The sequence below is a fragment of the Plodia interpunctella genome, chromosome 2, assembly GCF_027563975.2.
Source record: "Plodia interpunctella isolate USDA-ARS_2022_Savannah chromosome 2, ilPloInte3.2, whole genome shotgun sequence".
Classification (NCBI taxonomy): domain Eukaryota; kingdom Metazoa; phylum Arthropoda; class Insecta; order Lepidoptera; family Pyralidae; genus Plodia; species Plodia interpunctella.
The window spans coordinates 11039018-11061211 of NC_071295.1; the positions used below are offsets into that span (position 1 = coordinate 11039018).

The following is a 22194-nucleotide window of genomic DNA, read 5'->3' on the forward strand; positions in this document are numbered from 1 at the left end:
CCGAGATGATAGCGGGCGGCGGCCAGGCCTGGTAATAACCGGTTAAGACCGGTTATGATAAACCAATAAAATCGTGCGCACTTTTTGTGCCGCAGGATTCGCCAAATTTCCCTTTGAACGTCTCGTTACAGTGACAGAATGTTTTTCGATCACAGCAGCCGATTTCTTGCTACGAAACGGAGAAACGAAAATGTTGTAGTAATGTTTTCTTTCGTCTGGTCTACTTCTTTCTTTTTTCACATTTTATGGGGATGTTCATTTCAATTTCAATATATGTTGCATTGCATATTAAGAAATACTAGCTTTTTTACTCCGTAAGTTTCCTTTGGAAACCATAATTAGGGTAACCAGGTGCATAAAGCCGGACATAGTACACATGTACCGTTGTAAATAATTAGGCTTTATAATAACTACTTACTATAATATATATTAATATAGTCTAACAAAAGCTGGACCAGCCTGTTACCACCGGGTTTCACTCTAATCATAGTCACTTCACTAGCCAAGTTTTGAGATCCCAAAACGAGCGAGTGCCGAGCTAGAATTAAATTTTTACTAATGATTTAATTTTACTTAATTATTATTAAAATACTTAGTAATAAAGTAAGATTGATTTGGCATTCGATTTTATTCATATTTCATTAGAATTTAAAAGAATGGTTTTTGCATAAAATATTTTTGTCGTAATCGTATTAAACTGGCATCTAGAAATTTATAAACGGGAAAGTCTATGTATGTCTGGGACCGTTCCAGTGCCAATGGGACGTGGCCGTTCCCAGTTCTCACAAAGCTTTTAATATCTTACCTCGTAGTGCCATCTTTTGACGAATAGCTGAAGTGGATAGAAACGGAAATTGTTCTAGATACTCTATGTTAAAAAAAAAAACAAAAAAACCATAGAGGAAGTAAGTAGAACTGTCACTGTCAAAACAAAAAATATGTCAACTCAAATCTCATTTGAAGTGCAATATTTGGCGATGGTCGAAAAATGTCTTTTTGACGTGATTTGCCGATAAATTATTAGAAATTAATATTTTTTTTAAACATGGGGGGTTCTCAGAGTTCTCGGAAAATAAGTGTTGATAATGAAAACGCTATACAAGTGTCTCAAGAAGCATTGGATCGGATACAGGCTCAGCTGAACGCGAAAGTAATAGTTTAAAATAACATTACATAATTTAGATCAATGTCAAGTTTTGTTGCTACAAAATAAATAGCCGACCTATTTAGCTATACATACAAATATTATTGAACACTCGCAGCAAGATTTGGAGGCCTATATTATTGCTTTCTGTATGTGAATATGATTGATTCACACGGTGATTTTTCCATTGAGATTTAGGTTAAGTTTCTATTAGTGTGTAGATGTTAACATGTATATATGTTACATTATTTTTTCGGATGTGCCGAGTTATCACGACTTGTGCTGTTATGTATTTAGGACCCATACAGCCCAATGAAATGTCATCATTTGTTATATCAGATAATATAAAGAATACATTAAAATAATAACTAGAAAGATTATCTTTTCTCGTATCTTAGGTATGGAAGTTTTTCTTCGATGTACTACTGCAGCATGTGATATATTTAATTGTTTTTCAGCAGGCAGAACAACCACAGCAGCCTCCATCTCCCCAGTACAACCCTCCACCTTTCTACGAGTCCCAGAAACGGCAACAGGAAAATGCAGCTGAAGAAGTCTACTGGGCCAGGCGTATTGAGAACTTGAAAAGAGCACATGAGAAAATCAATGCTGGGATGCTTATAGAATATCAAAAGACGTTGAAAGAAGCCAATGAATTGTTTGAAATGGCTCAAAAAGACAAAATTGCTAGCAAACTGCCACCATGTCAGGCCGAGAAAGCTAAGGTGGGAAAATTAATTTGGAAGCCTTTATATTATTAGAGATTGTTGCAATATTTTGAAAGTCAAAAGTTTTATATTGTGACTTTGATTATTGTTACAAAATTTGTCTTTTCCAAGATGCAATGTAAAAGCAGCATATTTAAAAAATACTTCTTTATTGTATCTCTGTCCCAAGATCAGTCAATAGAATGTTACCAAAAGCATATAGGGATATATCCTCCCCATGGGTGAATTTGACAAGACTGAATGCACGGCGAGACTGAATGTGGCATGTAGCATTTCATTGGTGTCATATTTTTTTTTATAGAATCATTTATTTTTAAATTAAACATTTATAAAATTAGTTGTATATATAAAATAGGATAATAACATTTACTTATTTATAAAATAGGATAATTCAATTGATTACCATCATGAAACAATTTGACTCATCTATATTAGTTTTGACTGGTTAAATGTTAATGCTACAAAAAACCGACACAAATTATGCTCAAAAATACTGTTTCAGCAAAACTTTGAAAATACCACTTTCTTTTTGTTTAGTTTTGCTACAATACCATTTAGTTTGTTATCAGCTATATAATGCCATATAAGTTTGCCAAACTTTGGCTGTTTCCACATACTGTACTGGTTTTTCCTAACAGTAAAATAAACTCACATACAGATAACATAATGTATGTATATTATTTCATGTCAGCATCTATCTTAGGTCACCAATAGTGTGTAGGAGGTATAATATGAAATGTAATAGTATAAATGTAAATTTATTTTCAGGTTCTGGAGTGCTACAGTACAAACCCCGATAAATCCCTGGTGTGTTCAGTGCTAGTGAATGAGTTCAATGACTGTGTATGCAAGAGCCGAATCGCAGCTGTGTCCGCGTCGTCCTGAGTCTGTCTGCTGTCATGTAAATACCTATGGGATAATGTTGCTATGCTGGTACCGCTACACAACCTGGGAAGTAGTTTTAATATTATTGCTGTATGAATAAACTGTTAATTTCATTTTAATGTTTTTGTCTTCACTATTCCACTTTATTTTATGTGTGCCAAATTAAGGCCTTAAACACGCCCTTTTAATTCTATGTTGAACACAGATTTATAAGTTTTGATACTCTATTCAAGATGCAATTAAGCCAAATGGATTTACGCCCGCTAAACGGTCTTTCCCAGGCGCGAACTACACTAAATACTTTTGCATAAAGTGGCCATAACCAATTATTGTCCAACATCCGCATTTCCAAAGGGTTGACTAAATGCAGGCGGAAGCCAAATCTTTCAAAAATTAAAGCTTTACGTGGACACCTGGATTCAAGCGCCACAGCCGTGAATGTAATCTTGAAAACGCGAATAGAGAGATTTGCAATGCCGTTGATTATACATATCCTCCTTTTGAATGAACCCTATTGACAAAACAAACCATTGTCATAGCAACAATATTGCATTCTCTGAAAAGTCATTTCCACTAAAAGCCTGTCCATTTTTATCTATAAATCAGTACTAAATAAAATTACATTTTAAAAAATGATGGCTGCTAAGGAAGAACCTGAAGTCAAGCCAAAGCGCCGGGTCCCCTTATATCCTGGCTTCCCAGAACTGGCGAGATCTGATGTCAGCATTTATCCATCTTACTCTAAGTTGGCTTTAGCATAGTGAGTATATTTTATCTACTGCTACTGTATATAATTCAAATTATGACTTTTATTTTCCACAAAAATATCCCTTCTGTAGTCATAGTCTTTATGGCTGAGGGTCATAAATATTGTGGAAAACCATTCAACATTTACCACAAAGTCTCGTACATCATGTAGTAGCATATTTACGATATTTTTCTTACACTAAAGCATGTGGTTGTCCATGAAAACTACCTCACATAGGTCAGATTGGCGAAATTGGTATGATAACTTCCAAGAATAGGATTCGAAACTGGGATATTCAAATCAAATCATTTATTGCGTCCTTAATGTAATACAGGTGTTTTCATAGAATTAGAACCAATTAAGGGCCCTGACGGGCGCTGCAATGAGAGAAGGGCCATTATGTTATAAAAACTAATCATATATATGCGTGCTTTATTAATTTTATTGATAGATTTCTGTTTTTTTATTATAGGGGTATTAGTTTTATGTCAAATATTTAAATTATAATTATTAAGATATTGAATATATTTTGATATATTAAATTATATTATTAATAATTAACTAATTAATTTATTATGCATAATAGATTTTTTTTAAATGTGTGTGTGTTCAATTAAGTAATAGGTCTTATTTTTTAAAATATTTATCATTGTCATCTAAGTATTCCTTTATAGAATAGTAGCACTTTTTGTTCAAAAATTCTTTAACATGTTTTAAAAAAACTGCATAGCTTTCTATGTCTCTTATGGTTTCTGGAAGTTTATTATATAATTTTATAGACATTACTAGAGGGCTCGTCGAATGAAGTCGAAGGCGTGATATGGGAAGTTGTAATCTGTTTTGATGTCGAGATGTGTATTTTGTGGGTATATCTTTTCTTTTTACAAAAAAGTATGGATGTTTTCGGACGAATTTACATATTTCTAAAATGTATATACACGGTAAGGTTAGGATTTTTAGTTTTTGGAAGTGAGGTTTACAACTATCCTTTTGTTTAATATTAGCTATATTTCGAACCAGTCTTTTTTGTAGAAAGTTTCCCCATAGAATCGTGCCATAGCTAAGCCATGAGTAGGCGTAAGCATAGTAGGTGGTAAGTGCTGTTTCTATGTCTGTAGTTTTTTTTATCTCTCTGAGAGCATATGCAAACTTGGATAATTTCGCACACAGTTTTTGAATGTGTTGTTTCCAGTTTACGTGCCTGTCTATCTCCATTCCCAACAGAGTGAATGTGTTTACTACTTCCAAGTCTATCCCATTGAACTTAAATTCTAAGTTTAATGGTGTTTTTTGGTGTGGGTGGAAGACCATTAATTTGGTTTTGGAGTAGTTAACTTCCAGATTGTGATCACTCAACCAGTCTGTCGTCTTTGTAAGGATTTCTATTAGGTGTTTATGAAGGTTCCCATTATTTCTAGTTGTTGATGTTAGGATTGAGATGTCGTCGGCGAACAAGACACAATGCTCTTTTATTATTTTTGGGAGGTCGTTGATGTATAAAAGAAATAGAAGACATCCGAGCACGCTTCCTTGGGGGATCGAGGAGTTCATTTTCAAATGCTAGTTGGACATTTTGATTCAGTCTGTTCCGGAGTTTCTAGGTACCTGTGCTAGGTACTAATTCCATGGTTTCAATTAAGAAAATGTTTTCTAAATATATTAATTGTCCACAGTTTTTTTAATATAAGTACATCCTTTTTTTAGCCGAGTGGTCTGCCGCCACCGTTACCACTTTGCCAAGGTAGCCCAGCGAAAGCAGTTCATGAAGGAGCTCTTCAGCTTCGAGAAGCTCCAGCCGAATGCCCTGGACGGGGTCCGCGTCCACCGGGAGTTCTCCCAGGGCATCCTCTCCCATAAGATACCACCGCGCCGGTACATCCAGAAACTCACCCCGGATCCTCTGGATTCCCACCAGAGAATGAGAGTGGAAGAGATCATCAGTGGTAGAGTGGATTTCAGCCAGAAATAATTTCGAATGTAATAAGTAGCTACATAGGGCCAGTAGTTTAGTGGACCCTGGGCTACGACGCTCAACAGCTGGAATACAACTGGGAATGTGCTCTGATGAAAGTGACATAAGGGCAGAAGTAGTCAAGCTTTAAAAATAGAATTGGCTTAATTCTAAAATTATATATTTTTATTTTAGCTTGTGTAAGGTTTTTACATTCATTGGTGTGTCACAAATCAATAATAGAAATCATACTAATCATAAAATCTACAAAAGGCTTGTCTACACTCCTGTTATCAATTCTCAAGCCAGATGACCATTTTTATGTAGTACACAAATGTTATTTGGTCACTGCAAAGTATGTATGTATAGCACATTTTAGACCTACTTATGTAGTACATAAATTCATAAAAATAATCAACAATCATAAATCAAACAAAGTTTAATAATAAACGTTTATTTGTCGACAGCAACTTTCTTTTTCTTCATCCTTTTACTCTTTTCCACGTTGCTCTGCAAGTAATGGGCCTCCTTCTTAGCCTGTGATATCTCAGCCCTCAATCTCTGCTTGATAGCGGCTCTTTCATATGCCAGCCTTTCACTCAGATGTACCCACTTGAACCTTGGAATGTATTTGAGGTTCCAAATCATGTCATAATAACGTGACCTTTTCCTAGAGCCAATTTTTGTATTATTGAGTTTAGCAGCTACTTCTTTAGCTACTTTTTTCTTTTCGAATTCTACCCACCCTTCTGTAAACTGATTAGGTACGCGTTTTCTTTTCTCACCTATTTCTGAAATTGAAAGAGTGATATTAACAGTGGAAATTTTTATAGACCTAGCTACAAAACACTACAAGTATCTCCTAAGTTCTAAAAGTTTACAAATGAACCTGCGCTTCTAAAAGAGTACAAGATCTTGAGAAACCCTGTTTGCAGTGGGTTCCCAATAACCTACAAGCTGCTTGCTTTCGGCTTTGTTGAGTAATATGAAAACGATTGCATTTAGCTAATTAAAATCAACCTTGACTAGGTACGTGACTTTATGATAAATTGCATGTCGAAACAATAACATAACCTCAAAATATACATACTTCCACTTGGTTGTAAAAATATCCTTCCCACGTCACCAAACTCGCTAAATATTTCTCGTATTTTAGCGACATTCATGAACGGAGGTATTGTAGATAAATATATGATTCCTCGTTTTCTAGTTTTCTTTCTAACGTAGTTTTCGTTGCTATCCGAGATGTTATCATTTGTATCACATTCTGAGCCATTTTCGGGAACTCGTTCAGTTTCAGGCGCAGTCATATTTTCAAATATCTACACAAAGAAGTCTTCACTTCCTAAAACAAAGCTACTTGAACCACTAAAATCGCAGAAAGAAAATCAATTTATAGGTAGGCTCCACTCGATCTGATCTACCATCTACCTACCATGTGATTTTGACTTTGACGTTGGTACATATTTTTTTATGTACCGTTGAGCGAGGCTAGAGAACACGGCTCTGGGCATAAAACCTTCATCATCAGCCTACCCTTATCCCACTTAATGTGGGGTCGGTACAGCACGTCAGTCTCCTCCCCTTCGCCCTGTCTGATAATGTTAACCGATCTGTTACTTCTTTTTTACCATATCGACCTCTTCTTCAGCGTGCAGTAGGAGGGCCTACTTTTTTCTCATCATCAAATCGTCAGCCTCCCTCCATGCATGACCCCGTGTGTACTGCTGGTATAGACCAAGAAGTGGGATTTTTCAGGTATTAATGTGTGACACGTGCCGCGTGCGGGCACTTTTCTAAATTTATAATTAGCCCAACCAAACCACTAGCTGAATGTTATAGCAACTAGGACAACAATAGTAAAAAAAATATTGACTTTGACAGTGCATTGACATTTGTAACGCAAGCAAAGCAAAAGCAACATTGATTGCATGGTATGAATTCTTTAGTTTCATTTATTTTCGTTAATCTTTTTGTAATCGTGATTAGAAGTAATAACAAATATAAAGTTCTATAAACACATGAAAAATGGGTTGCGATGGCGGTACTATTCCACGTCGTGATGAACTCGTTCGGATGAAAAAGAAACCAGAACAGGTGAGACATTTCATCGTCCTTCGATTAGATTTTTTTCTATTCTGAGAATGCTAACTCTGTATTTTTTTAATCATCCCGTTTTATATTTTGTAGGCAGAATAAAGCCTTGACATAATACCTAGTTATTAGTTTTTGCTGGCGCCTTTCTTTAAATTTGAATAGAATGATTTGTGTATTGTTACATTAATTCAAATCTCATTACCATGTTCTGTGTCCACAAGTAGTGAACATATTTCTAGTTGTTTGCTGAACGAATTAATTATACCTACTATAAGAAAACCTACCTTACCTTACTAACCTTTACAATATTATGATTACTGAAGTATATGTGTGAATATGACTGCATATCACTAACATTAATTTTATATGCTTACAGAAAGACAAAGATGCAGAGCGCTCATTTAAATGGCGAAACTGCGCTCTATCACAGCAGAGATTGCAGGAGCCAGTTGTGGCCTGTGGCCTCGGACGACTCTATAGCAAAAGTTCTATACTTGAAGCTCTGCTAGATAAGGAAACAAAGCCAGATTCCATCAAACACATCAAGAATTTGAAGGCAAGTTGAAAATTTGCAATTATAAAAAACTGTACCAATGTACAGTCATAGAGTTAAATTCCTGTTAAAATTTCTTAAATGTGTTTACATTGCACATTGGAGTGAATAAATATACTTAAAAGCAAATTCAATGTGTAGGTCCTAGGTGAACAAGCACACATCATCTAAGTTTGTCAAGGCAACTTTGAAGCAAATTGAATAGTTATACTGAATCGAAAATGATTTACATGACACATATATATCACTTCCATAGTATAATTTAGAATAAACATTATTACAGGACATCAAAGATCTGAAACTAGCCAAGAACCCAGCCTATGTTGAGACCGAGCATACAGATGGAGCTGTAGGTGATGGGAATGCCCCGTACATCTGCCCCATCAGCGGGATAGAGATGTCAGGCAAGTTCCGCTTTGTGTTCCTGTGGAGCTGTGGTTGTGTCTTGGCTGAGCGAGCACTGAAGGAGGTCAAACAGAAAATCTGTCATATGGTAAGTTTTCTACTCACTCCTAATGTGTTACTTTCAATTTTGTAAATAAATCTGACTTGTGTATGGCAGTTTCATAGACTAAAGCTAAAACATGGAGAAGGCAGTCACATAGGACTCAATGAATATTGCCACATAAAGGCTGTAATACTAAAGGCAGGACTAAAGAAGATTTAATCACTACTAGTGACTATATCTGATCCGATATATGATCCACGGCCTTTGTCCATATTTTTTTCACAATGAAAAGGTACCTTATATTACTCCTTGGATTAATCTTCCATCTCTGTCAAATTTTAATCAAAATCAGTCCAGTCCAGTAGTCTAAGCTTATTGTACAAACATAAAATATGTACACAAGTAGGTATAGAGATAAAATTCCCACAAATCAAACCTCAAAAATTTTCTTTCAGTGCCAGCAACCCTTCACGGATGATGATGTTGTAGTGCTAAATGGGACAGATGAGGACATTGAAAAACTCCACATCAAAATGGCCACACGAGTCACCCAGAGAAAAACGACCAAAAAGCCCAAAGGAGAAAAAGTTAAAGTTGAAATTAAAACAGAACCGGCCACTCCCTCACACAAAAAAACAGAGACAACTGAAGAGAAGAAAACAGAAGAGCCAAAGCCGGGCTGTAGCGCGTCAGTAAAAAAAGAAATTGAAACAATACCATTGTCTTTGCCCAAATATAATCCTAATAAACAAGCGAGGGGTCACTTTGGGTCAAACAAACGCGCCCCACACGCAGATCTCGATGACCCGTCATACAAGAAGACTAAGAAAGACTACAGTGTAGCCAAAGACCCACAAAGCAGTGAAGTCTACAAATCCTTGTTTACATCGCATAAGAGTGATCAAGAACAGAAAAGAGCACATTGGGTTACATATAACCCATTCTATAACTAATATTGTATACTGACATGTCGACGGTTTAAAACAAGCCTTGTGTGTTGTACAAATTGAGCCGTTGTGGGAGGATATGCGCGCCGTGTTTCCGCGAATAAAAATCCTCTAATTTGAATAGGACTGGCGAGCGTCGTTATTTAAGCAGCAGTTGATAGTTGGGATATTGTATATAGAAATAAAACGATTTTTTTAAGATGTGTTAATTTCATGACTTAAAAACTCAATATTGCACCAACAAATATTGCACAAAATTATAAATTTACCAATAAAAAAATACAACAAAATGTTTGTGCTTTTCTTTGGTTCCCACATCACAATACACTAAATGGCAAATGGAATGTATAATTATAAATATTACCTAACTTACAATGTAAGACAACAAAACTAAATAATAGATATATTAACCCCCGACGCAAAAGAGGGTTGTTATCTGTACTGGGGTGTGGTGTTTATGTACGTGTCACCGTAGCTCATCAACGGGTGAACCGATTTGGATGCAGTTTTATTTATTTAATAGCTAATTTTATGCGGTGGTTCTTTGATATGTTTGATCAAAAATCGTTCAGTCATTCAAAAGTTGTAGCGAAATGATTGTTGAAAATCGGGGGTTTTTTAATTTGTCTAACAAACTTGTTAGAAAAAAGTATGATTTTAAATACATATTTCATTAAAAATAATGCGGACTGAGACCTTTTCAAAATACTGGTTACATTACAATCATACTGCTAAAACATTATTGATAACATACAAGATTACATATAGTTTCTAATGGCATGCAACTACTTATAATGATCACTGAAAAATCACAATTTTTAATCCAACAGATGTGTTGGTAAGTTGTTACACATTTTTTTATTCCATTTTTGAGTCATACTGATACGGGAAGCCTCGTGCTGAAAATGACAACTTCCTAAAACTGCTAATAGCAAAATAGACAATACTTCGGCCCACAATTTTGAAACCGGTGTGTGAGAAAAAAAAATTACAAACGACACGTTTAACGAAAAAAATATTCAGTTTTATTAAGAGAAAAGTAAAGCGCACTTCACTGAAGTATGAATTGTTTGTGTTGTAAATTGTCGTTTTAGGACGTTGTCTTTTAAGGATGTTGTTGTCAGCCAGAGGGCGTCTTTTCCATTGAATATTGGAAATGATTACTGTGTATGCTAGTATTTAGTCTAAGCAACCTCGGTGGCGCAGTGGTAAGGTTCTTGCCACTGAACCGAGAGGTCCCGGGTTCGATCCCCGGTCGGGTCATGATGGAAAATGATCTTTTTCTGATTGGCCCGGGTCTTGGATGTTTATCTATATATGTATTTATTATAAAATATAGTATCGTTGAGTTAGTATCCCATAATACAAGTCTCGAACTTACTTTGGGGCTAGCTCAATCTGTGTGATTTGTCCCAATATATTTATTTATTTATTTATTTATTTATTAAGCAGACGCATGTTGATGTACCGAAGCGAGAGTAGCCTCTATGATCAGATTAAAATCCAGTTCGTGGAGACTCGCCTTGGCGGTCAGCAGCGCGAGGAACGTGTCCAGGGGCGACAGCCGGGAGCCGGATGGTAGCGCGGCTATACCTAATTTAATGTTTTTTGGTTACATGATGGCAAAATATGTAGCTACTATTAAAACGTATGCTGTAGACAAACACGCCTTGCGTGTTCCACTAAAACACGCATTGCGTGTTTCCACGATTAGAATTTGCATAAAAATGACGGCGTCTTTGTGTCTTTTTAATCTCTTTTCCGCAAACGCTGTAAACGAGATTTTAAAAATATATCTCTCTCATCTGAGTGATTACTTATGTGTACATTTGAGCACCTAGCATCTGAGTGATGAAAACTCACTCCATGACGTCCGCTTAAAAAAAAATAGAATTTAGAACATTGAATGATGTACAACTAACCTGTATCTCTAACAGGTCTATGCTCCACCCGATGGTCGGAGATGGCGGCGCCGCCGCTGAGCACAGCGACGACGTGCGCGCGCGCGCGCAGCTCCAGCGCCGCGCGATGCGGCCACGCGCACAGCGCGCGCCGCGCGCGGCCCTCGCCCCCCAGCTGTATGAGACGCAGCTTCTCGTTTACCGATTTGCTGTCGTCGTCTTTCGCTGGAATTTTTAAACGTGTTTTTCACTACTCTCTAACAGCGAACTAATAGCGAATAATATGATCATTTTCTTTTGTAAAATGTTTGATGATCAATTCATATAGATTTAGGGTCGTAGCAAACTTCTACCGCATCGCTTCCACGCGGCAAGACGATGTTCATTGAAAGATAAGCTTTAAAGCGTTCTCTGTAGACATACTTTACGTTGACGAGGGCTGACAGCTAGCAATCCGCTAATACAGTGTATATAGAATAGATAACCATATTCTTAGTACTTGATTCTTAAAATAAACTAGATATTGTTAGCCTGAATCGTACAAAAAAATAAAATGTTTCCTATTCCTACCTAACCCATCAATTCGCATTAGGCCCGCGTGGTGTGTACGAGCAAATCGTACAAATTTGCTGCGTCGTCACCCTACTTTTAATACAATATAAATTATATGTTTTTATGTAAACTGCGCGATTCCATTATATCAACGACGGACAAAGCGTCTAACTAAACTTAAACTTATTATCTTTTAACTAATAAACTATTAACTTCAAGATTGTGTGATTTTACGGTTATCTCAACCGCATCGACATTAACAAGATCTTCAATCATACATGGTGGGTTATTGCCTATACTCCAAAGGGCTTTTGGGCCGAAAGGCCGCATTGGGGCTATCAAAATGGCTGACGATGATTCCTACCTGCAATAATCGCCTTCATGACGTCAATCTGCAGTTCGAAAACGTTCCGGTGAACGTATTGAACGAACGAATGAAACGGCAGCGCGCGGTACCCCAGATACGTGAAGAACGAAGTGAAACCCGCTGGTAACGGGAACGCAATAGATTCCGCTGAGAGGTAGTATTGCTCCAGGACTTTGAAGAGCAAGAACGCGTGGGTTGGATCCATTTCATCGCTGAAAGAGATTACTGTAATAATAGTTGTATGCATAGACATAGGAAACGTTTCGACACACACTAATAAAAAAAATAACAAATACCTAGGCAAAAAAAAGCAATGACAATTTACCCAGACTCTTAAAAAAGTCGGGCGCAATTCCATCTCTCTCTCTCTCATCCGAGCGCTTTCTCGGGCTTCCTCCACGGCCGTTGAGCATCGGAGCCCAGCAAACCCAATTACTGACTGTTGGTAAGAAACTGGGAAAATACTGACCCATATCTTTGTTTATGTCAATTTCGTGCGCAATGTGAATAACTGTAATAGCTGTTATTATACATTGAGCCCAGAACTGCTTTCCCAAAATTTGTATGAGACGATGATTGATATTTTAGTTCAAGTTATATGCAGTGTCATACGAAGAATATATGTACGATGTTAGTACCGTTTATAATTCAGTTACGTTTTATACGACACTGCATATAATATGAGGCTAAGATAGATTTATATTTTTATCCCACAAAGTATAGCATGAATTTTAAGACTTAGAAATGAAGCAATTACTTATTATAAACATTTCAATTAAATGTAAAATATATTTTACATATACAATACATACTTATAAAAGAAATACAAACAACAATATAACATAAACAAACGAACCCAAAACGCAACCAATGCCAAAATAAAAAATGAAACGAAAACCTAAAACAAAATCCAACACACGAGCACCGAACGAAAAAAAAAACAAACGCCAAACACCAATTTCAATGAGGGCTAACGAGATTGGATTCGCTACTAGCTGGTATAAAGTACGTTCTATGTTCAAAGTAAATTTGAACACTGTTCTGTGCGCAGGATTTTTTAAATTATAGCCAGGACTTCAATCTGAGTGAAGTACCTGTAATTTGAAAAAGCCAACGATGTTTTACGCCCATAATTTTACAAATTTCTTCAAGAAATATCCGGCGAAATCTCAACTTGTGCCGAGGACTTATTAGACGACCTCCGCGGCCTAATCGTCATCATGCCGGACTGCTACACTGGAGGACCATGAGAAATGATCTTTTTCAGATTGACCTGGGTCTTGGATGTTTATCTATATGTTATAGAACATAGTATCGTTAAGTTACTATCCTATAACACAAGTTCTATACATTTATTTATTTTTATTTATTTTTTGGTTAATAAACTTGTGAAAAACCGAGCGTAAACACATCTAAATGGCGCCAAACTAGTGAAACTTATAACTATCGCGAGTAACGCGAAACTAGTGAGCGAAGCGACCGGTAGCCCTCATCTAACGTCATACATAAAGGAGAATCCCCTCTGCTGGTTATGCGCAGGAGTGGCGGCCATAGCGCGCGTGACGGCGCGGCACAGCGCGCGCGCCGCGTCCAGCTGCGCGGCCGCCCAGCGCGTGCTCAGCGCGTGCACCCCGCTCTCCAGCGCCCCCGCGCCCCCGCCCGCGCCCCCACCCGCGCCCCCGCCACCGCCCCCGCTCGCCTTCTCGCCGCTCCACTTCATTAGGTGCACGCTCACTTCGCGGAGATTCTGTTACCATCATTGTGTTAGTTCAAGGTGAACTGAATCTAATTTAGAAGACGCCTAAGAGACGCCTTATCTCCCTTTATCTCTTGAGAAAATTGCACTTTTATATAGGGTTGAAAATTATCAATGAAAGAAGGAACTACTACACATGAGATTGTTATGCGTTGTCTAATTCTTTATCGGTATACAAAACTAACTTTCATTCTTCTAAGGATAAAAACAAAAAAATATTTACATATCTTTGACAAGAGTCGTATATCATTTCTGTAGTAAAAAACATCTGATACAAGTAGGATTCAAAGCACCTTTCGGTTCACGGGCAGACTTAACAACTCGACCACCACCCCTTCACAAGTTGACGCATGGATCAGTCATATTAGAGTAAACTTCGAGACTATAAATATATAACACTTCCAGCTGAAGCGAGCACTACAAACTTCAATTATCAAAAGTTGGTCTTATATTACAACATAACTTACCGCAGCAATGACATGCTCCTGTTTGCTGGCAGTGCAGACGTCCACCTCGAAGAAGGGCAGCAGGTCGTGTGCGACCAGAGACGAACGGCGCTGCGGCGCTCCGATGGGGCCGGCCGCTATCGGTGACATCGGTGTGCTGCTGCGGGACAACGCTTCCGGCTGAAGCGAATACTTTATATTATTCATTTGATTAATTCTTAGTTTTCTAGAAAAATATTTTTACCCCAAAAAAATTTTTTTTAATATCGATAATTAATACATAATACACAAAGTCGCTTCCCGCTGCCCGTCTCGTCTCTGTTTATGCTTACCTCTTTAAAACTACACAAGGGATTTAGACGCGGGTCTTTTTTAGTAAACAGTGTGATTTCTTAAGAAGATTTAGGTGTATAATCTATTATGGTTTTACCCGAGCGAAGACACGGGCCGCTAATAAAAAACAAGAGTACAACAATGTTCAGTCTGCATAACTCCAATCATACTTTCGAACCTGATATTGATGAATAAAATTCAAAAATATGTCTAGACTTTTGCAGTCAACACATATAGACCAAAGGTTACAAACAGCAAAATTAGTTTTTTTTTCTTTCTGTAAGGAACATCTCCTGTTTTGTGCAATTAAAAAAATGTCATAAAAAATGTCAGGTCAAAAAATTTTTTTAATAAATTTTATTTTCATTTTTTTAATTTGAAGGCGAGCTTAATAAGCCCGCTTAACCGACATCATCCAACCATTGGGCAGTCATAGACAATGCCAGCACACTGACCTGGTAACAATGCAGGCTGACTTTCAGTTTGTCCAGCACAGCAGTGGGCTGCAGCCGCGGCGGCCTCGCGGCGCTCAGCGCACTCCACAACCTCGTCCAAGCATCTTCGGCGAACTGACACACTCGCTGTCTCGGCGAGAGAACCACCGCCGCACTGTTCCACAGCTTCTCTTGTGACACTGATACGCATATGTCACGGACCTGGACATGAGGTATCAAAAATATATATATAACTAGCTGCGCCCCGGGGCTACGCTCCCGTGGGAATTTCGGGATAAAAAGTACCCTATGTGTTATTCCAGGTTTTATTCTATTCGTGTACCAAATTTCATAACAATCCGTCCAGTAGATTTTGCGTGAAAGAGTAACAAAAATACATCCTCACTCACAAATTTTCACATTTACAATATTGTACACGCGCTGCGTGTTTTTGTTGATATGGAGTTAAAAAATATAGCGGTCTTATTTGCTTTATTTATAAAATGTTATTAAATATAGTTTTTGTCTGTAATTTTTTATATACCTACTTACTTAAAAAACGTTATTCACCTACGGGCAATAATAAAAAATATCAAAACCGCCAGACTCGAGTCATGGGAGAGACGGCACAGAGTACCCGATTCCGTTGCCCTGCGAGAGGAACTTCCGTCTGGCCATGATCAGCCCTGGCCCACTTGGAAACAGAGTGCGCACTCAAGTGGGCCGGTGCAAAGACAATCTGGCTAGGTGGGGTATGCTTGACCAGTCTCAGAACATGTGCGATTGTGGCTTCTCCACACAATCGATGGCTCATCTCCTCGCCTATCCCGAGTGTCCAAACACATGTACTCGGACTGACTTGATGGCAGCTTCCGATAAAGCCATCGAAGTGGCTCGGCTCTGGCAAGAATATATTTAGGTAGCACCCAATAGAGCGTTGATTTGCCATCGACACGGAAAGATGTAGAAGAAGAAGTACCTATATTATATAAAGTTTTCTATTTAAATTTAATTTACCTTAACATCGGCGAACTTCAAATGCAATGTGAAAGGCAACATCTTCATGAGTCCAAGCGCAGAGGCCGGCAGCGCGCGCCGCGTCAGCGCGTACGCGGTCCCGACGAGGAACTCCTGCATCACGCGCTGGAGGCCACCGAATCCCTCGCGTTGGTTCACACAGAGCCACGATATCAGCTGAAATGTTTATACCCTAGTGGGCAAACGAGCCTGATGGTAAGCAAACAGCCGCCCATGGACACCAGTTACTTATGACGACCTCCATGGCGTTGTGGTGCCCACGCCCGCCCGCTATCTCGAGGTCCTAGGTTCGATTCTCACCGCGGGCAAATATTTGTATCTGTGATCACAAATATTTGTCTGCGTTCTGGGTGTGTGTCCAGCGGACCCGCGATACAAGCTTAGGGCTTAGTGTGGGCCGTGTTGTTCATTTATTATGTTAATTACATTTTACGTTATGTAACGCCTGCTATATAATATCAGGTAGATGCCGGCACGATTGCACGAAAAACCAGCAATGTATGCCGAATCCAAACTGTTACGCGAGAATGTACAGCCGGCGTAACAGCCTTGCGACTTTGTGCTGGTCGCTAGGCGGCCGTTGAGGAAAATGGCCGCTTTATTGTGTTTATATTAAAGAGAGCTTTCATTTATAATATATTATTCATATCATATGTGTGTTCCAATAAAGTTTTACTTTTTTCACTGCCTCATTAGCAAATTGCAACTACATTGCATTTTCCGATTGTGCTATTACAGGTTATATTCTAACCTTGTATCAAATTTCATCGAAATACGTCCAGCGGAATTTGCGCTATTATAGGACTAATAATATGTTAGAAACTACAAATAAAGATCCTCATACGTTCACACACGCAATGGCTTACTTAGTCATGTATAAAATAGTAGGAAATATTACTATATTGGGATTAATGCATACAAAGTGACAGCGAGTCTTATGTATATGTAGGAAGGAATATAGTCTTACCTCTTCAGCCAACTCCATATTCCCGTCATGCTGTATCAAATAATGCATTATAGCCAGTTTATTTTCCACCACGGACTGACTCTTGAAAGTGTTTGCCAGATCTTTCTCCGCCACGGCCATTGTGACCACGTCTAGGGTGTTCAGGTCGACCATAGCGTGGGGCCCCCAACCCAGCAGTGGGGCAAGGCTGGGGCCGCTGTCGCAGTCGTCCGTGGGTATGACGATGTGGCAACACGGCTCGTGGTAGAGGCTGATGTCGATTAGGTGAGTGAATAGCATCGGTATTGTGACGAGGAGGTGGTTTTCTGAAAAAAATATTTCTTTACATAACAAGATGTGTTCTATGCAACTTGGTGAATGTTTTTTTTTTTTAAGTTCAGTACAAATAGCACGGAAATAAAAATAAGTTACTTGAATAAATTTCAACGTAGTTTCGGACAAAACTAGATATGTGAAACTCGTACAGACGATATAGATGGAAAAATTGAAGTAGAAGCCTATTTAGCAATATATCTATGACGACCTCCGTGGCCTAATGGTCGACATGCCGGACTGCTACACTGGAGGTCCCGGGTTCTAACCCCGGTCAGGTCAAGATGGAAATGATCTTTTTCCTATTGACCTGTCTTGGATGGTCTTTATATGTATGTTACAGAATACAGTATAATTGAGTATATTCGAAATTACTTTGGGGCTAACTCAATCAGTGTGATTTGTATATATTTATTCTATCTATTCAGATTTACCTTCATATAAGACGTAGGAGGGCCTCAGTGATTTGGCGCGTGTCCACGGCAGGTCCGGCACGACGCAGTGCACGACGCAACCGTGTTGGAGCAGCGTTATAGAGTACGCGAAGTTAACGCCGGAATCCTTCAGGTCCGCGCTGTCTTCCAGCACGAGGGACGTTGTGGAATCGTCAAGCGGCTACAGAACAATATAATATATCTAGATGTTGCTCGTGTCTTCGCTGCCGTGGGAATTTTGAGATAAGATATAGCCTATAGCAATCGGACAATGTACCTTTCTAATGGTGAAAGAATTTTTAAAATCGGCTCGGTATATTCGGAGATTCCCGCCCGCCTCAAACATACAAACTCACAAACGCTTACCTCTTTATAATAATGGTTTATATTGTATTTCATGAAAAAGAATGTAAATCCTACATTCCACTACAGCCCTTTTTGAAATCGATTCAGTAGTTCCGAAGATACAAACTAACAAACTGTTAAAAAAAATAACCGTGATGTTTTTGCTTGTGTCGAATGCAATAATATCACCTAAAATCCCGTGTCGACAAGTTTATTTGTTAGACAAATTAAAAAACCTCCGACTTTCAATATTCATTTCGCTACAACTTTTGAACGGATGAACAGGTTTTCATGAAACATGGCTAAGAACACTCGGGATAAAATTATCTATGACACAAAACAAAAAATAAACAAAAAATCGTTCATCCGTTTGGGATCTACGATGGCACAGACAGATACACGGACAGACACGTTGAACTTATAACACTCCTCTTTTTGCGTTTAAAAGTTGTCATTATGGTGATCTAACACCACACCCACCTTGTACAGGTAGTGGTGACAGATGCACAGCACGCCCCTCGGGTCGCACACGATAAGTAGATCAAGGGAGCAGTCGTGTATCCGCAGCGGCACGGGATCGTCCTCGTAGGCGCCGCACGCCGCGCCCTCGCTGGCGCACACCAGGTGCGGCAGATTCAGTGGGATGTTTAGCTGGAGAATATCGATCTACTAATACCACTACACACATAGGTCTTCCTTTTTTAAATACAAAATACATACTTAAATTTCAATTAAATATTGAACGATAGTGGAGAACAACATTCATAACAATATTGTAGTCGACTGACCTATTTGATTCAAAGCAATCGTCGGGTTCTAATGGGAGGACACTTTACTAACGCTCCATATGCTCTTGTAACTTAAAAAATAAAATTATACAGTGTCATGTCTTTCACCGCTGGCGGCTGTTGCGCCTTTAGCAAGGCCGTCGAACAACTCGTATAAACTGTGCTAATATTATAAATGTGAATATAGGTTCGTCTGCCTGTCTGTTGCGCTTTCACAGCAACTGTACCGGTTTTGATGAAATATGTTATGCATTCGGTAAAAACATTATTTCAAACACATGTAACTGTTGTTTCCAAATTTCCCGCATATATATTACGCAGTGGTATAGTTCTTGCCAATGAACCGAGAGGTCCCGGGTTCGATCCCCGGTCAGACCATGATGGAAAATTTTCTTTTTCTGATTGACCCGGGTCTTGGATGTTTATCTATATAATGTATTTGTTATAAAATATGGTATCGTTGAGTTAGTATCCCATAACACAGGTCTAGAACTTACTTTGGGGCTAGCTCAATCTGTGTGATTTGTCCTAATATATTTATTTATTTATAAATGTGTGTACTCACGACAGTCTCGTGAGGCAAGTCAGCATGGAACTGCAGCGCGGAGAGTGTTGGCGTCATTTCTGTCGGAGACTTCACTTCCTCTCCCTCCGCGAAGCTCTGCGTCGGCGCTCGGTGGTGGATGTAGTGGAGCACCTGGCACAGGGAACAGGTTTTATTTTTAGGGTCTCTTTCACCGGTTGCTGACACCCTATTGTAATAAGTATCAACATATAATTGTATTTGAAAAGTGTTGGGCCAATTAGGCAGATTTATCTAGCTGTTAGTTTATCTGACAGATTACAATTTTGAAATGACAATAAATATTAATAATGACATTGGAACAAATAATTATAAATTTAATTCAGTTAACATTGCAATTCTAATTTGAGAAATTAAATTTCACTTGTATTTTAAAAGGTTAACACTTCACCTTGGTAGCTGATAGGTACCAATAGCATTCCCAAAGGAGGTAATCATAGAGGTAGCCATAGAGTTCGGCACATGTAATTATTATGAGTAGACTAGTCTAATGAGAGGAATGTGTAGCATACCTGATTGGCACAATCCCATTGTGCCCACGAGAACACCTTGACAATTGTCTCGGGCTCAGGGTAGATGCCATCAAAACCCCACTTTTCTGAGCCATCATCACGCTCATTCAAGAACATTGGGGTCCGATAAATTTTGATACCTGAACATAAATTATTATCATATAGAAGATAGTTCAAATTCACAATATCTGTAAAAGATGACTAAGTTATAAGCAATGTTGTAATTGCTTTACGATCTTTGTAACATTTGGTGTGAGAATAGATAGTATGAGTGTAATTGTTGTTACTGAAATCATAAATAACAACAGAAATGATGAATGACACAAAAAAGCTCAGCAGTAAAAATTAATGATTACTTTTTAATTATCCTGTGAATATCGCAAAGTGACTGAGGGACACATAGCTAAGGGAGATAGGAAACAATAGCATTGCCAAGGTTGACGTCAAGCAGGAGGATAGTAAATTCACAGGCAATCATCAAAATTTTAAGGTTTATTTTGTGCTGATCCTGGCCTTAGCAATATCACAGCCCAGTTACTGTATGTAACCGAGAGCACATAATTATTAGAGAGAGTGAGAAGGAGAGGAGAGGAGTATAAAACTCCAGATTGTGACTTACATTCCAAATGCTTAAACAGCAAAAAGCGGTCATTCCTGATTCCAGGACTATACTTATTGCTCTTTCCATAGACATACTGAACCATTATCTGTTTTGTGGATCCCTCTTCCACAGCCTCAGGGGTTCTGTCTTGTTCCGGAAGCAAATTCACCAAATAGGGACAATATACTGGATCTTTCATCTCATTTTCTTCAGTTGACAGCACTTTCACAACATAGGCTAAAAGACTGTGTGTAGCATTCACAGAAGCCTGAATGACATTCAACTTTTCATGAAAAGTATGAAGAGTTGATAATGTTTTAGTTTTGTTGGTATAAACTCCAATGTTGAATACTTCTTTTTCTTCCTTTACGGAAACCCAAGATAATACTTGTGAGCCGTCCTGCTCTTGTCCAAGCAAGCGCCATTCTCTAGCTGTCACCTCTGTAAATTACAAATAAAAAAAGTAAACAAAAACACAAAATGTTTACTACCTAGTTCATTATTTTTACAACTTAACAATATAGGATAGGTACTTATAGACTTTATGCATTTCATTAAGTACCCTGCGTGATTTGTGTAATCATGTTTGTGTAATCAGTTTTTGAAATTTTGCATACATATAATTAGGAGTATGAGTACATTTCATCTCGGATAAAAGTACTATTCCCATGGGTAATCCACGACAGCCAAGCCATGGGCAAAGGCAAGTTGCTTAAAAACAACGACGTAGCATATTTAGTACAAATTAGCTACTAACAAATTCAAATGAGGTGGCATATATGTGACCATACATAATGTATCCTTCTCATCTTTGTAACGTAACAACACTGATGCTGGCTGGCATCCCTATACAGGTATATTAACACGAGGTAGGTGTTGATATTAGAGGTTGAATATAAGAAGAAAACGTATGTTCCACAGTTACCTTCTTGAGTCTGCGCTTGCAATACACCACAAAGTTTTACGGCAATGTTTTGAACAGCCATATTGAGCAATGTATTGAATTCATTTATTATCACGAAAATACTATTTTATATGTGGTACTTAAAAAAGAAGCAACATTTATTGACTTTTCTCGCTCAATATTCTATCCGACAGATCAGCTGGCGCCCAGCTGTAGTATAACGTGAAGTTATCTTTTTCAGGGAGTACCAATCGTGAAAAAAACAAAAAACTGCTGCAAGTTCTCAGTCTGTGGCGCTAGTGATGAAAATCAGCCAATCATAAAATAGCATCATTATTATCACAACACTCCGTTTTACAGACGCTGCTGAGATCAATTATATATATTTAGGATATTTTTATGCATATTTTCCTTTAAATA

General features: G+C 38.2%; 5 protein-coding genes across 6 annotated transcripts; 3 read left to right on the forward strand and 2 right to left on the reverse strand.

Moving 5' to 3' along the window:
• Window positions 1-898: 898 nt before the first annotated feature.
• On the forward strand, window positions 899-2870 carry LOC128678866 (uncharacterized). Of its 2 annotated transcripts, none has more exons than XM_053760746.2 (3): window positions 899-1150; window positions 1603-1869; window positions 2641-2870. In XM_053760746.2, exons 1-3 carry the CDS (start codon window positions 1046-1048, stop codon window positions 2755-2757), a joined length of 489 nt encoding a protein of 162 aa, XP_053616721.1. In that variant the 5' UTR covers window positions 899-1045; the 3' UTR covers window positions 2758-2870. The 2 variants fall into 2 exon arrangements, with proteins under 2 accessions (XP_053616721.1, XP_053616730.1); XM_053760755.2 differs by having other exon boundaries at window positions 942-1150; window positions 1606-1869.
• Window positions 2871-3009: 139 nt separating this feature from the next.
• On the forward strand, window positions 3010-5923 carry LOC128678878 (uncharacterized). Its single transcript, XM_053760766.1, has 2 exons — window positions 3010-3517; window positions 5210-5923. The coding sequence occupies exons 1-2, from the start codon at window positions 3390-3392 to the stop codon at window positions 5472-5474; spliced, it is 393 nt and encodes a 130-aa protein (XP_053616741.1). The 5' UTR covers window positions 3010-3389; the 3' UTR covers window positions 5475-5923.
• LOC128678863 (uncharacterized) lies at window positions 5881-6891 on the reverse strand. Its single transcript, XM_053760732.2, has 2 exons — window positions 6547-6891; window positions 5881-6247 (listed from the first exon to the last, which is right to left on the reverse strand). The coding sequence occupies exons 1-2, from the start codon at window positions 6764-6766 to the stop codon at window positions 5910-5912; spliced, it is 558 nt and encodes a 185-aa protein (XP_053616707.1). The 5' UTR covers window positions 6767-6891; the 3' UTR covers window positions 5881-5909.
• A 450-nt stretch (window positions 6892-7341) lies between these two features.
• LOC128678039 (uncharacterized protein) lies at window positions 7342-9791 on the forward strand. The gene is made up of 4 exons (XM_053759281.2): window positions 7342-7553; window positions 7930-8109; window positions 8390-8599; window positions 9010-9791. The coding sequence occupies exons 1-4, from the start codon at window positions 7485-7487 to the stop codon at window positions 9505-9507; spliced, it is 957 nt and encodes a 318-aa protein (XP_053615256.1). The 5' UTR covers window positions 7342-7484; the 3' UTR covers window positions 9508-9791.
• Window positions 9578-21997, reverse strand: pigeon. Its single transcript, XM_053759267.2, has 15 exons — window positions 21796-21997; window positions 20889-21311; window positions 20270-20409; window positions 19740-19871; window positions 18867-19037; window positions 18042-18222; window positions 17296-17600; window positions 16308-16484; window positions 15312-15512; window positions 14545-14703; window positions 13827-14068; window positions 12319-12533; window positions 11424-11627; window positions 10947-11094; window positions 9578-10686 (listed from the first exon to the last, which is right to left on the reverse strand). Coding segments are annotated over exons 1-15 (2760 nt in total). The 5' UTR covers window positions 21857-21997; the 3' UTR covers window positions 9578-10685.
• Between the last annotated feature and the right edge of the window lie 197 nt (window positions 21998-22194).

Coding starts and splice junctions, on each gene's coding strand:
- LOC128678866 (XM_053760746.2), top strand. CDS start 1,046: ATGGGGGGTTCTCAGAGTTCTCGGAAAATAAGTGTTGATAATGAAAAC. Junction 1,151..1,602: donor AGGCTCAGCTGAACGCGAAA/GTAATAGTTTAA, acceptor ATTGTTTTTCAG/CAGGCAGAACAACCACAGCA. Junction 1,870..2,640: donor GTCAGGCCGAGAAAGCTAAG/GTGGGAAAATTA, acceptor ATTTATTTTCAG/GTTCTGGAGTGCTACAGTAC.
- LOC128678878 (XM_053760766.1), top strand. CDS start 3,390: ATGATGGCTGCTAAGGAAGAACCTGAAGTCAAGCCAAAGCGCCGGGTC. Junction 3,518..5,209: donor TCTAAGTTGGCTTTAGCATA/GTGAGTATATTT, acceptor TCCTTTTTTTAG/CCGAGTGGTCTGCCGCCACC.
- LOC128678863 (XM_053760732.2), bottom strand. CDS start 6,766: ATGACTGCGCCTGAAACTGAACGAGTTCCCGAAAATGGCTCAGAATGT. Junction 6,248..6,546: donor ATTTTTACAACCAAGTGGAA/GTATGTATATTT, acceptor TTTCAATTTCAG/AAATAGGTGAGAAAAGAAAA.
- LOC128678039 (XM_053759281.2), top strand. CDS start 7,485: ATGGGTTGCGATGGCGGTACTATTCCACGTCGTGATGAACTCGTTCGG. Junction 7,554..7,929: donor TGAAAAAGAAACCAGAACAG/GTGAGACATTTC, acceptor ATATGCTTACAG/AAAGACAAAGATGCAGAGCG. Junction 8,110..8,389: donor AACACATCAAGAATTTGAAG/GCAAGTTGAAAA, acceptor ACATTATTACAG/GACATCAAAGATCTGAAACT.
- pigeon (XM_053759267.2), bottom strand. CDS start 21,856: ATGGCTGTTCAAAACATTGCCGTAAAACTTTGTGGTGTATTGCAAGCG. Junction 19,872..20,269: donor AATGGGATTGTGCCAATCAG/GTATGCTACACA, acceptor TCCCTGTGCCAG/GTGCTCCACTACATCCACCA. Junction 12,534..13,826: donor CAGAGGGGATTCTCCTTTAT/GTATGACGTTAG, acceptor AATCTCTTTCAG/CGATGAAATGGATCCAACCC.